Source organism: Hyaena hyaena, unplaced genomic scaffold (genome assembly GCF_003009895.1).
Source record: "Hyaena hyaena isolate Hyena2069 unplaced genomic scaffold, ASM300989v1 scaffold_1181, whole genome shotgun sequence".
Classification (NCBI taxonomy): Eukaryota; Metazoa; Chordata; class Mammalia; order Carnivora; family Hyaenidae; genus Hyaena; species Hyaena hyaena.
In genome coordinates this window covers 305555-319077 of record NW_024081813.1, presented here as the reverse complement: position 1 = coordinate 319077, position 13523 = coordinate 305555, and the positions used below count along the sequence as shown (strand labels likewise).

At 36.5% G+C, this 13523-nt stretch overlaps 1 protein-coding gene across 5 annotated transcripts in view; it reads left to right on the top strand.

Annotated features, from left to right (window-relative positions):
• Positions 1-13523, top strand: part of ATRX (ATRX chromatin remodeler) — a 326901-nt gene that overhangs the window by 54421 nt on the left and 258957 nt on the right. For all 5 annotated transcript variants that reach the window (XM_039222723.1, XM_039222722.1, XM_039222721.1 and 2 more), the window contains exon 2: positions 8970-9082. In XM_039222723.1, coding sequence (XP_039078654.1) covers positions 8970-9082 — 113 coding nt within the window. The remainder of the gene's footprint in view (positions 1-8969; positions 9083-13523) is intronic.

The window sequence follows — 13523 nt, the reverse complement described above, 5'->3', positions numbered from 1 at the left end:
GGGTTGGGGGCTGGAGGAGGTATGAGATATGTGCGACTATAAAGGGATAGATGTAGGGAGTTCCTTTGTGCCAATGTAATAATATCATATCTTGATTATGGTGTTGATTAAGTTATCTGTGCTAAAACTACATAGACCCACAAATGACTGCATGTAAAATCTGCTGAAACCCAACAAGGTCTATAGTTTTGTTAGCAGTATTACCCCATTGTCAATATGTTCATTTTGAAGTTGTACTAATCATGTAAGATCTTACCACTGGAGGAAACTGGGTGAAGGGTACATGGGACGCACTACTATTTTTGCAGTTTCCTGTAAATCCATAATTATAACAAAATAAAAAGTTAGAAGTATTAAATAAGGAAAAAAATAAATACTAAAAAAATTAAAGGATTATATTAGCTGTGGGTTTTTCATATGTGGTCCTTATTATGTTGAGGTGTATTCCCTCTAAATTTACTTATTGAGGGTTTTTATCATAAGTGAATGTTGTACTTTCTCAAGTACTTTTTCTGCATCAGTTGAAATTATCATTTGGTTTTTATCTTTTCTCTTATTGATGTGATACATCATGTTGATTGAATTTGAATATTGAAACACATTTGTGTCCCAGGAATAATCTCACTTAATCATGGTGAGCGACTTTTTTTTTTAATGTACTGTTGGATTTGGCTTGCTATTATTTTGTTGAGATTGTTTGCATCTATGTTCATCTGGTATGTTGACCTGTGGCTATCTTTTTTAGTGGTGTCTTTATCTTGTTTTGTTATCAGGGTAATGCTGGTCTCATAGAATGAGTTTGGATGTTTTCCTTCCTTTTCTACCTTTTAGAATAGTTTGAGAAAACCAGTTATTAACTCTTTATTAAATATTTGATAGAATCATCTATAAAGCCATCTGGTCCTGGACTTGGTTTTCTTGAGAGTTTTTTGATTACTGAATTCAGTTTATTTGCTGGTTAATGTTCTGTTCCAGTATTGTATTTCTTCCTGTTTCAGTTTTGGTAATTTATGTTTCCAGGAATTTATCCATTTCGTGTAGGTTGTACAATTTTTTGGCATATACTTTTTCATAATATTCTCATTGTTTGTATTTCTGTGGTATTGATTGTTATTGTTCCTCTCTCATTTGTCATTTTGTTAATTTGAGTCCTTTCTCTCTTTTTCTTGATAAGTCTGGCTAGAGATTTATCAATTTTATTTATCTTTTCAAAGAACCAGCTCCTGGTTTCATTAATCTTTTCTTTTTCTTTTTCTTTTCTTTTCTTTTTTTTTTTTTTTTTTTTAGTTTCTATATCATTTATTTCTGCTTTCATTTTTATTTTCCTCCTGCTGGTTTTAGCTTTTGTTTTCCCAGCTCCTTTAGTTGTAAATTTAGATTATTTATTTGAGATGCTTCTTGCTTCTTGAGGTATGCCTGTTTTGGTATAAGCTTTTAGAACTGGTTTGGCTTCCTCCTAGAGGATTTGAGCCATTGTGTTTTCAGTTGCATTCATTTCCATATACTTTATTTTTGAGAGGGAAAGAGAGAGAGAGAGGGAGGGAGGGAGCGAAGGAGGGAGAGGCACATGTGCTGGAGGGAAAGAGAGAGAGAGAATCTTAAGGACGCTCAATGTTCTGCACAGAGCCTGACAGGAGGCTCGGTCTCATGACAATGAGATCATGACCTGAACTGAAATCAAGAGTCGGATGCTTGGGGCGCCTGGGTGGCTCATTGGGTTAAGTGTCTGACTTCGGTTCAGGTCATGATCTCACAGTTTGTGGGTTCGAGCCCTGTGTGGGCCCTGTGCTGACAGCTAGCCCAGAGCCTGGAGCCTGTTTCAGGTTCTGTGTCTCCCTCTCTCTCTGACCCTCCCCTGCTCATGTTGTCTCTCTCTGTCAGAAATAAATAAAAAACATTAAAAAAAAGTCAGAGGCTTAACCGACTGAGCCACCTAAGCGTCCCTCAATGTACTTTTTTAAATTTCCTGGTTGACCAATTCATTGTTTACTAGCTTGTTTTTTCACCTCCATGTAAATGTGGTCTTTCCAGATTTTTTTCTTGGGGGTGACTTCTAGTTTCATAGCATTGTAGTTGGAAAATATGCATGGTATGACTTCAATCTTTTTGAATTTGTTGGGGATTGTTTTGTGGGCTAATATGTGAAGATAACTTGTTTTATTATTAATGAATGTGGGAATTAAAATTAAATGGTATTTCTTTCAGAGTTTTAAATTATTAGAATTTTGATGATAAAGCTGAAGTTCCATTTGAACTATTTTTAGTCTCTATATTGACTCATGTTGCTCTAGTTCATTCATTCAACTGCTATATAGTAATCTTTTATGTGAACGTATAATCTATCCATTCTGTTTTTTGTGAGTAATTAATTTGGTTATTTCTAAATTTTCTCTAGTATGAACAGTACTGAAGTTTGTACATTCTTTGTTCATATCTTTAGGAGCCAGGTGCAACACCAACCTTTTTTTATAATATTTACCTGATAATATCAAATATCTTTTAAAATATTTACCATTTAGGGGCACCTGGGCTCAGTTGCTTAGGCATCCAACTTTGGCTCAGGTCATGATCCCATGGGTCATGAGTCCAGCCCCACGTTGACCTTTGTGCTGACAGCTTAGAGCCTGGAGCCTGCTAAGATTCTGTGTCTCCTTCTCTCTCTGCCCCTCCCCCGTGCAGGCTGTCTCTCTGTCTCTAAAAAATAAACATTAAAAATTTAAAAAAAAATTTACCATTTGACCATTTTTAAGTGTATGATTCAATGGGTTTAGGTACATATATTGGCATTCTTTTTTTTTTTTTTCATATATTGGCATTCTTGTGCAATTATCATCATTCCCCATTTACAGAATTTTTTTATAATTTCCAAAACAGAAACTGTGACCATTAAACAATTAACTGTGCATTCCCTTCCTTTACCAGCCCTCTATTCTGCTTTCTGTCTCTATGAATTTGACATTTTTAGGGACATCAACCAAGTGGAATTACATAATATTTTTCCTTTTGTTGTGTCTGGCTTGCTCATTTAGTATGTTTTAAAAATTCATTTATGTTGCAGCATGTATCAGAATTTAATTTCTTTTTAGGGAATATCATTCCTTTTATTCCATGTTTCTACTGCATTTTATTTTTCCGTTTACCTCTTTTTGATGGATTTTGGCCATTGTGAATAATGCTGGTATGAACATTTGTGTGCAAATATCTGTTTGATTTCCAACTTATACTTAGAGGTGGAATTTCTGGATCATATGGTAATTCTATGTTTAACTTTTTGAGGTATTACCATATTGTTTTTGTACAGTGGGTGCATCATTTGATATTTCTACCAGTAATACACAAAGGGTTCTAATAGCTCCACATTCTCATCAGCACTCATTTTTTTCCTTTTGTTTTTGTAATATAAGTGGGCATGAAATGGAATCTCATTTTGGTTTTGATTTGTTTTCCCTAAAGATTAGTGATGTAAAGCCTTTTTTGTGTGCTTATTGGCTATTTATACATCTTCTCTGGAGAAATATCTATTCAAGACCTTTGGCTTTTTAAATTTCTTTTTCTGTTCTTGAGTTCTGGGATTTTCTTCTATAATAATGTGGATATCAATAACACTTCAGATACATGATTTGGAATTTTTTTTTCATAATCTGTGGGTTGTCTTTTCACTCTCTTTGTAGTGTCCTTTGATGCACAGAAGTTTATCATTTTGGTGAAATTCAGTTTATTTTTTTTCTATTGTTGCATTGTACTTTTGGTGTCATATTCAAGAAATAATCTCCAAATCCAGTGTCATGAAGATTCTTTCCTGTGTTTTGAGTAATTTAAAGGTTTTAGCTAGAATGTTTAGTTCTTTGTTGCCTTTTATGTTAATTTTTATTATATCAGGTAAGGGTCCCAATTTATTCTTTGGCATGTGGATATCCCATTTTTACAGCACTATTTATTGAAAGCACTGTCTTTTCTCCATGGAATGATTTTGACACATTTGGTGAAATTCAATTGACCATATGCACACAAGGGTTTTGGCTTTTCTGTTCCATTGGTCTATAAGTTTGTCCTTATGTCAATACTGTCCTATTTCAGTTATTTTAACACTGCAGTTAGTTTTGAAATCAGGAAGTGTGAGTTTTCCAATTTTGTTATATTTCATGATTGTTTTGGTTATTTGGGATTCCTGGAACTTCCCCATGAATTTTAGGATGGCTTTTTCTATTTTTGTAAAACATGCTGTTGGGATTTTGATAGAGGTTGAAATGAATTTTTAGGTCATTTGTGTAGTATTGTCATTTTAACTTTTAGTATAGTGTAGTATTGTTGTATTAACTTTTTCTAACCCATAAAAACAGGGTATATTTCCATTTATTTGTATCTTCAATTTCAGCAATTAAAATATTGCTGTTTTGCAGTTTTCAGTGTTTTAAGTCTTTTGCCTCCTTCGTTAAATTTATTACAAAATATTTAATTGCTTCTGATGCTATTGTAAATGGAATTGTTTTCTTAATTTCCTTTTTGGACTGTTCATTGTTGGTGTATAGAAATGCAACTAGTTTTTGTGGTTGATTTTTGAACCCTCTAACATTACTGAATTTGTTTATTAACTGTCTCAAATGTTTTGTGATATCTTAAAGAAAAATTTTTTTTGAAAGAGCGTGTGAGTTGTTGGGGGGGGGGAGGAGGGAGGGAGAGAGAGAGGGAAAGAAAATCTTTTTTTTTTTGAATAGTTTATTGTCAGGTTGGTTTCCATATAACACCCAGTGCTCATAACCACAAGTGCCCTACTCCATGCCCATCACCCCCCTCCCGCTCCCCCCACCCCATCTGCCCTCAGTTTGTTCTCAGTTTGTTCTCAGCATTCAAGACGAGAGAAAGAAAATCTTAATAAGGCTCCATCTTAAGTAGGCTCCACGCTCAGCCTGGAGCCCAGTGTAGGACTTGATCCCATGACCCCTGGAATCATGACCTGAGCAAAAATCAAGAGTAGATGCTCAACCGACTGAGCTACCCAGGAGCCACTTTAAGGTTTTCTACATAGACGATGCCATCTGTGAACAGAAATAATTTAACTGTTTCCAGTTTGGATAATATGCTATTTTAAATAGTCATGAAGTGAACAGAACATTTAAATTGTTTACCATTCTTTTATCCACTAAAAAGCTATTTTGGTTACTATGATCACATCCATGGTCATATTACCAAATTTTAGAGATTTTGTGGTCCATGGCTGTGTCTTAAACACAGCAGCCCATCTATGGGAACAGATAGATGAATGGGTTAAATGTGAAAAATGGTTTCTTAATACATTACCATTGTGGCAAACTGGGTAATGAATACACAGGATCTTTCGTAAAACTGCATGTCAGTCTCCATTTATCTCAAAATGAAAAATTTGATTCAAAAAATGGCTAGTTCATCTATGCATACACATCTCCAAAATAAAAGTACAAAAGAGTACACATAAACTTTTTGTAATTTTACAGTTACTCATGGGAAAAAATTAACACATTCAGGGGAAAAAACAAAGCCCATAGTTAAAAATACTGACATTGGGACTCAAAATTTGTCTAAAATCTAGTGATTTATTTTATGGTTAGTTTACAGTAGGAATTAAAGTTTTTATGATCCACTGGCAGATAGGCAGGTCAGTTTTCTCAGGTCATCTGCAATAAGCCAGTGTTGTAATTGTGTAACTGTGAGCATGAAGGCAGAACACATTCTTCCTCAATGGAGATTTTTAACCACTCTTAAAAGGATGGTTTTAAGGACTAGAGCCTGCAGTTAAGTAACGTACACAGTACTGGTTCAGTCAGCTTCATATTTTGGTGGAGGAATGAAGAGAGTAACAATCATGTCTGGATTTAATATAGATATCATTTTCAATAGCTCATAGTTATAAAACTAATAATGTATGTAGTTTTGCCTTAGGAAGATTGTTCAGTTTACAAAAATATTGATAAGTGTCACATTGTAAACAGTTGGTTTGTTGTGTTTAAAATACCATTTCCAGGGGTGTGTGGGTGGCTCAGTTGGTTAAGTGGCTACTCTTGATTTTGGCTCAGGTCATATCTCACAGTTCATGAGTTCAAGCCCTGTGCTGAGCTCTGTGCTGATAGCTCAGAGCCTAGAGTCGGCTTCGGATTCTGTGTCTCCATCTCTCTCTGCCCCTCCCCCTCCCCTGCTCTCACTCTGTCTCTCTCAAAACTGAATAAACATAAAAAAATAAACTTAAAAAGAAGTGTGACTCTAGAAATGAGGCAGATTTTTAAAGCTGACATCAGAGCTTCATATGCCTTCTCTATGCCTTCTAGGTAGGCCATACTGGTATCAGTGATGATGTTATTCCTGAGGACATTTTGAGAACCCTACTTTTGTAACCAATGTAGAAGTCATGGAAGAAAATAAATGTTAAGGAATACTTCAGATTTTGGCAAAAAGTAATTTTATCCAACCTGATAATTCACCATATTTGACTCTAATTGACATTTCGCTATTTGCAAAAATTCCCCCCCCAAAGAGAGATTTTTCAAATGAATGAGCAAAAAATTTTAAGTATCCAAATTTTTTTTACCACTGGTCTTAATTTATAATATAAGACAAATATGTTGACCCCTAAGAGTGCTATCCTTCACAGATGGAGAAAGTTCTACTGATTATATTCAATTGTTTTAATATTTTTACATGTGGTAGTACTAATATTAATGGGTTGTGCTGATTTATCCCCAGTCCTGACCTTGGCCAGCTACAGCGTGGATTCATGTGACAGCTGGCTTTGTGGTTGGAATAAGTGAGAAAATCATTATTTTGCTGATTTGCTGTACTCCTTTCTAAAGAATTAACTTTTTTTCTCTTTTGTAATCTGTTGATGTGAGAAGATATAGAATGATACCATTCATTCTTATTTTTGAATTTTGGTTATGAGTAATTCTGTGTGCCATGGGTTGACACATAGTATCTTTTGCTCTGGTTCCATTTTCTAATTTAAGATTAAGGACTCTGAGTAACTTGATAGGTTTTCGTACATTTAACTGTTTTCCAAACAAGGTTATGGGAAAAAGTAGAAATCATACACTCTTGGTACCTTTCTTCTAGAGGCAAGTTGGTTTCAGAATTTTGTAGAATAACTTTCATCGAAACAAAAGAACCAAAATCCCGCCCAAAGCCTTTAGTTGCATTTATGTTTGTCATATCTCATTTCTCTTTCTTTTCCTTAATATCCTGGGTTCTCTCTAACCAAACATAGGAAAATGATGCAGAGGGGGCTACTGGCCTTGTGGTGGGCCCAGCACAGTGCTTGAATGGTGGTGGTACCTGGCCAAGGAAGGACTGATACAGCTATACTTTTTTTTTTTTTATTTAAAAAATTATTTATTTATTTCTGAGAGCGAGAGAGAGAGAGACAGAGACAGACAGACAGCATGAGCAGGGGAGGGTCAGAGAGAGAGGGAGACACAGAATCGAAAGCAGGCTCCAAGCTCCAAGCTGTCAGCACAGAGACTGATAGCAGGGCTCGAACCCACAAATCTCAATATTATGACCTGAGCTGAAGTCAGTTACTTAACGGACTGAGCCACCCAGGTGCCTCTGCGTTTTTCATGTGTTTACTGGCCCTTTGTTTATCTTCTTCGGAGAAATGTATATCTAAGTCCTTTGCCCATTTTTAAATTGGGTCTTTTCTTTTTTATTGTTTCAGTGTAAAAATTCATTGTCAAAAGCATAAAAATCCTTTTAACGTGTATATATTGTCTTATTAAAGGATATATATTATATAAAAGAATATTAATATCTTTTCAGGTATATGATTTGAAAATAGTTTTCTTTAGTTGTATGGTGTTCTCTTCACTTTCTTGATGGTATCTTCTAATACACAAAAGTTTGAATTTCACTGAAGTGAGTTTTATCTATTTTTCCTCTTTTAAGTTCTGGAAAACATATTAGAAATGGGGTACATGTTTATTTCTATACATTTTTTAAGGTTTTAACTTTTATAACCCTGTTGAATTACAGATGTACCTATTATATAACTTAGCAGGATATGCTGTAACAATTTAGCTCCATAAACATTTCCCTGGGAATCTCTTTCTTCTTCTAAGTCCTGTTTTATTCATCTTTATGTCATTTATACAATTATTCTGTGACAAGCAGAAGATAGAGTGATAAACAAAAAAAACTGTAGAAGTTTTCCAGGGAGTGTTTAGTAAATATATTTGCTTAATTACTCAATTATTATTTTAAATGATGTAGAGCAAAATCTCATCAGCCTTTTCATTAAATTACATTTTGATCCTGGGTAAGTATAAAGTAGTAAGTATAAAGTAGGTTGGGTTACTCATATTTTCAAATTTTTTTTTTTTTTTTTTTATTTCTAGGAGGGAGAGAGAGAGAGAGACAACGTGAGCAGGGGAGGGTCAGAGAGAGAGGGAGACACAGACTCTGAAATAGGCTCCAGGCTCTAAGCTGGCAGTCAGCACAGAGCCCGACGCGGGGCTCGAACCCACGAACTGCGAGATCATGACCTAAGCGAAAGTCGGACGCTTAACCGACTAAGCCCCCCAGGCGCCCCACATATTTTCAAATTCTTAGTGAAATAATGAATATTCATTTTCTTTAACTTTTATATTGAATATACATTCTTTTAGATTTTTTTAAATGTTTTATTTACTTCTGAGAGAGAGAGAGACAGTGTGAGCAGGGGAGGGTCAGAGAGAGAGGGAGATACAGAATCTGAAGCAGGCTCCAGGCTCTGAGCTAGCTGTCAGCACAGAGCCCAACGTGGGACTCAAACTCACGAACTGTGAGAGCGTGACCTGAGCCGAAGTTGGATGCTTAACCGACTGAGCCACCCAGACGCCCCGAATATGCATTCTTTCAGACAACTTATAGTATAGATATGTTTTCAGTTATATCTGAAAATCTCAACATTTGATTAAACACATGACATGTTAATTAAGGAAGTTCTTTAAATTTTTTTGTTTTGATAGTGAAAGCAAATTGAATACATTGGTGCAGAAGCTTCATGACTTCCTGGCACACTCATCAGAAGAATCTGAAGAAACAAGTTCTCCTCCAAGACTTGTGATGAACCAAAGCACAGGTAAATTGAAAAATAATATGCAATATCTTCTAGTCTATTTTCCATTTATTTTTGGGAGTGAAAAGCTAGCAAATGGTTTAACAGGTTTTATGTATATTGTATTTAGCTAATATCATTTATTAGAGAATTATTTTATTTGAGAGGGAAAGACAGAAAGAGAATATGAATGAATCCCAAGGGGGCTCTGTGTTGACACAGGGCTTGATCCCATGACCCGAGCAGAAATTGAGAGTTGGGATGCTCAATTAGCTGAGCCATCCAGATGCTCCTGATATTGGAGATTTTAATTTAGTTAAGTAAAATGCAGGTTGTATGGTTATAGGTGCTTAGAGAAGGATTCACGTATGGTTTATGCCTAATGGAGGTGTCTCTAGAGTTGGTGATAAACATCACTTTGAAAAATACGTAGTATTAGAAGAGACAGGAGTAGTATAGAAACATATTAGCTGTTGTTTGTGTATTATGAGTTAAATTTTTGTTGTTTGATAACTTCTCTGAGTAGAATTGGTGCATTTTTTAAAATAAATAATACTTAACAGCTCCTTTCTACCTTCTTTTCTCCATTTTAAAAGCATCCTGTATCATGTGATGGTCACTTATTTTGAGGTTTTCATGGGTAGCTACATATAGAAGTCCTGAATACACATATGCACGCGCGCGCACACACACACACATGCATGTGCACCAAAGATAAAATAGGTACAAAAAGTATAAAAGAGGGTAGACCACAGTGAGAAGTTAACCATATATGTAATTAGAGTTCCAGTAGGAGAGAAAATTAAACTCCTAAAGAACAAAAAAAAATGAGAAAAACTTAGAAGGAGGCAGAGGAAAATATTCATTGCTTTCAAAGGGAATAGCAATAACAATGATAGCACTCATGAATGAAAGAAGCTACATGACAATGAAATTATTTCTTTAAAGTACTAAATGAAAATAATTGACATCTTGCTTGGTACTGTATATTCAGTGAAAGTGTCTTTCAAAAGTGAAGGTGGAATTAATATAGAAAAAAAATAAGAGCTCCATGTCAGTAGACCTACACTAGGTGAAATACTAGAGGCTTTTCTTTAATTTTTTTTAATGTTGTATTTATTTCTGAGAGAGAGCGAGCGAGTGAGCGAGCGAGCGTGCGCGTGCGAGAGAGCAGGGGAGTGTCAGAGAGAGGGAGACAGAATCCGAAGTAGGCTCCAGGCTCTGAGCTGTCAGCACAGAGCCCAACGCAGGGCTCAAACCCATGAACCCTGAGATCATGACCTGAGCCAAAGTCGGACGCTTAACCGACTGAGCCACCCAGACGCCCCTAGAGGCTTTTCTTTAATCAGAAGGAAAATAATTTGAAATGGCAACACCAAAATACAGGAAGTAATGAATAATAAATGGAAGGCTAAGTAGGTGCATAAAACTAAATATGTAGCATCATGTAATCCATAATCCCTATTCTTAATTCAAAAATTGCCCCAACAGTGTTTTTATAGATAAGTTGTTCTTCCCAGGTCAAGGATTCACTTGAAGATAACATATTGCATATAGTTATCTCTTTAGTTTTTCCAAATCTAAAACCATTTCTCTGTTGGAACCATGACAATTTTGAAATGCACAGGTCTTTTCGTGACCCTTGATGTAAATTTGTCTGAATAGGTAGATTCAGGTTATTTATATTTTTTTGTTAGGGTTACTGTGTGGCACTGTGTTTTTGTAAGTACATCATCTCAGAAGACACATGATGTAATTTTTCTTTTTTTAAGTTTTTATTCATTTTTGAAAGAGAGAACGAGCAAGGGAGGAGTAGAGAGAGAGGGAGACAGAGAATCCCAAGCAAGCTGTCCTCTGGCATCACAGAGCCTGACTCAGGGCTTGAATCCATGAACCATGATGACCTGAGCTGAAATCAAGAGTCAGGTGCTTAACTGATTGAGCCACTCAGGCGCCCCTGTAATTTTTTTCTTTTATTGGTGATGTTAATATAGGTTACTTTGTTATGGTTGATTTGCTATAAACTTATGATTTATTCCTTTGAAACTAAAAAGTAATTTGTAGGAGATTACTGTGAAATTAGGTATTCTTTTTCATCATCAAAAGTTATGTGTTTTCTATTGCAAATTATCACAAACATGGCAGTTTACAATAATCCAAATGTATTATTTCACATTTCTGTAGGTCAGGAGTCCAGTGAGCTTTTCTGGTCTCTGCTCAGGGTATCATAAGACTAAAGTGAAAGTGTCATTAAGACTATGTTCCTTTCTTCTCTAGCCTCTAAAAATAAATAAACATAGGGGCGCCTGGGTGGCTCAGTCAGTTAAGCGTCCGACTTTGCTCAGGTCATGATCTCATGGTTCATGGGTTCGAGCCCCGCGTTGGGCTCTGTGCTGACAGCTAGCTTAGAGCCTGGAGCCTACTTCCAATTTTGTGTTTCCCTCTCTCTCCGACCCTCCCCTGCTCACACTATCTCTCTCTCTCTCTCTCTCAGAAATAAGTAAAACATTTAAAAAAATAAACATAAAAAAATTAGACTGTCTCTCTCCCTGTCTTCGGCCCCCCTCCCCCCTCCCCCACCCCCCACTCACGCACTGTCTCTTGTTCAAAAATAAATAAATATTAAAAAAAAAAAAAAAAACTATGTTCCTTTCTGGGGTGCCTGGGTGGCTCAGTTGGTTAAATGTCCGACTCTTTCAGCTCCAGTCACGATCTCACAGTTTGTGAGTTTGAGCCCTGCATTGGGCTTTGTGCTAATAGTACAGTCTGTTTGGGATTCTCTCTTTCCCTCTTTCTGCTCACCCCTGGCTTGCATGCTATTTTTCTGTCCCTCTCAAAATAAACTTAAAAAAGGAAAAAGACTGTATCCCCTTTTCAAGGCTCTGTGGAAAAATCCATTTCTGTGCTCATTCAGGTTGTTGGCAGAATTCAAGTCTTTGTGGTTTTAAATCTGATGTTCCCATTTCTTGGTAGTTGTTGACCAGAATCCTCTCAGCTTCTTAAGGCTATTTGTATTTCTTCTCACATGGCCCCCTCCATATTCAAAGGTGGCAACAGCATGTTGAGTCTTTCTCATGATTTGTATCTTTTTAACTCTTTTGCTTGCTTCTTCTGTCAATTCTGCCACCATCGAGAATTTTACCCACTGTTACGGACTCATGTGATTAGACCAGCCAAATCCCTTTCATCCCTCCTTCCAATTCTTAAGGTTAAGTGTGCCATTTTATATAGCACAGTCATGGAGATAGCATCTCCTCACATTCATAGATTCTGGAGATTATGGGGCATGAAATTTTGGGTGCCATTTGTAGAAAATTTTCACACTACAATATCCATTCATGATTCTTTGCTAATGATATATTAGTTTGATGAGTTCCAAATGCTGATAATATATACTTACTTCTGTGTTTTAGTAGTTGGTATATTACTGTAAGGGAGGGCTTTACATGGTATTCTCTCTTTATTTGATTATATTAGTATATAGTAATATTCTTTTTTTGCCAAGAATAATTCTGTCATTCAAATTTTTTTAATGTTTATTTTATTTGAGAAGGAGAGAGCATGAGTAAGGGAGGGACAGAGAGAGAAGGAGACACAGGACCTAAAGCAGGTTCCAGGCTCCAAGCTGTCAGCACAGAGCCTGATGGGGGGCTCAAACCCATGAACAATGAGATGATGACCTGAGCCCAAGTCGGACGCTTAACCGACTGAGCCACCCCGGCGCCCCTATTTATTTTTGAGAGAGAGATGGAGACAGCATGAGCACGGGAGGGTCAGGGAGAGAGGAAGACACAGAATCTGAAGATAGGCTCCAGACTCTGAGCTGTCAGCACAGAGCCCGATGTGGGGCTTGAACCCACAAACCGTGAGATCATGAACTGAGCCGAAGTCAGACGCTTAACAAACTGAGCCGAAGTCGGACGCCCCTATAGCAGTCTGTATTAAGTTGGTGGTCTCTTAATTTTGAATCCATACTGAAAGCACTGAAGTTTTACTTTTTCTCCCCACCCCTATGTTTTAGATATATGATGTCTTATTTTACATCCTTTGTTCCATGAATCCTTTGACTGGTTTTTATAGATATACTTAATTTTACTGCTTTTGTGCTTCCTGTTTTTCTTTATCTTACTTATGATGTAATCTTCCCACTCAGATTCTACCCTTTAATATTTTTTTTTTACAAATAGTTTATTGTCAAATTAGTTTCCACATAACACCCAGTGCTCATCCCCACAGGTGTCCTCCTCCATGCCCATCCCCCCCCACATCCATCAGTCCTCAGTTTTTGTCAGCATTCAAGAGTCTCTCATGGTTTGCCTCTCTCCCTTTCCCCCACCATTTCCCCCTTTTTCTCCCCCTTGTTCCTCTGTTAAGTTCCTCCTGATCCTCCTATACGTGCAAACATATGATATTTGTCCTTCTCCGCCTGACTTTTTTCGCTCAGCATAACACCCTCAAGGTCCAT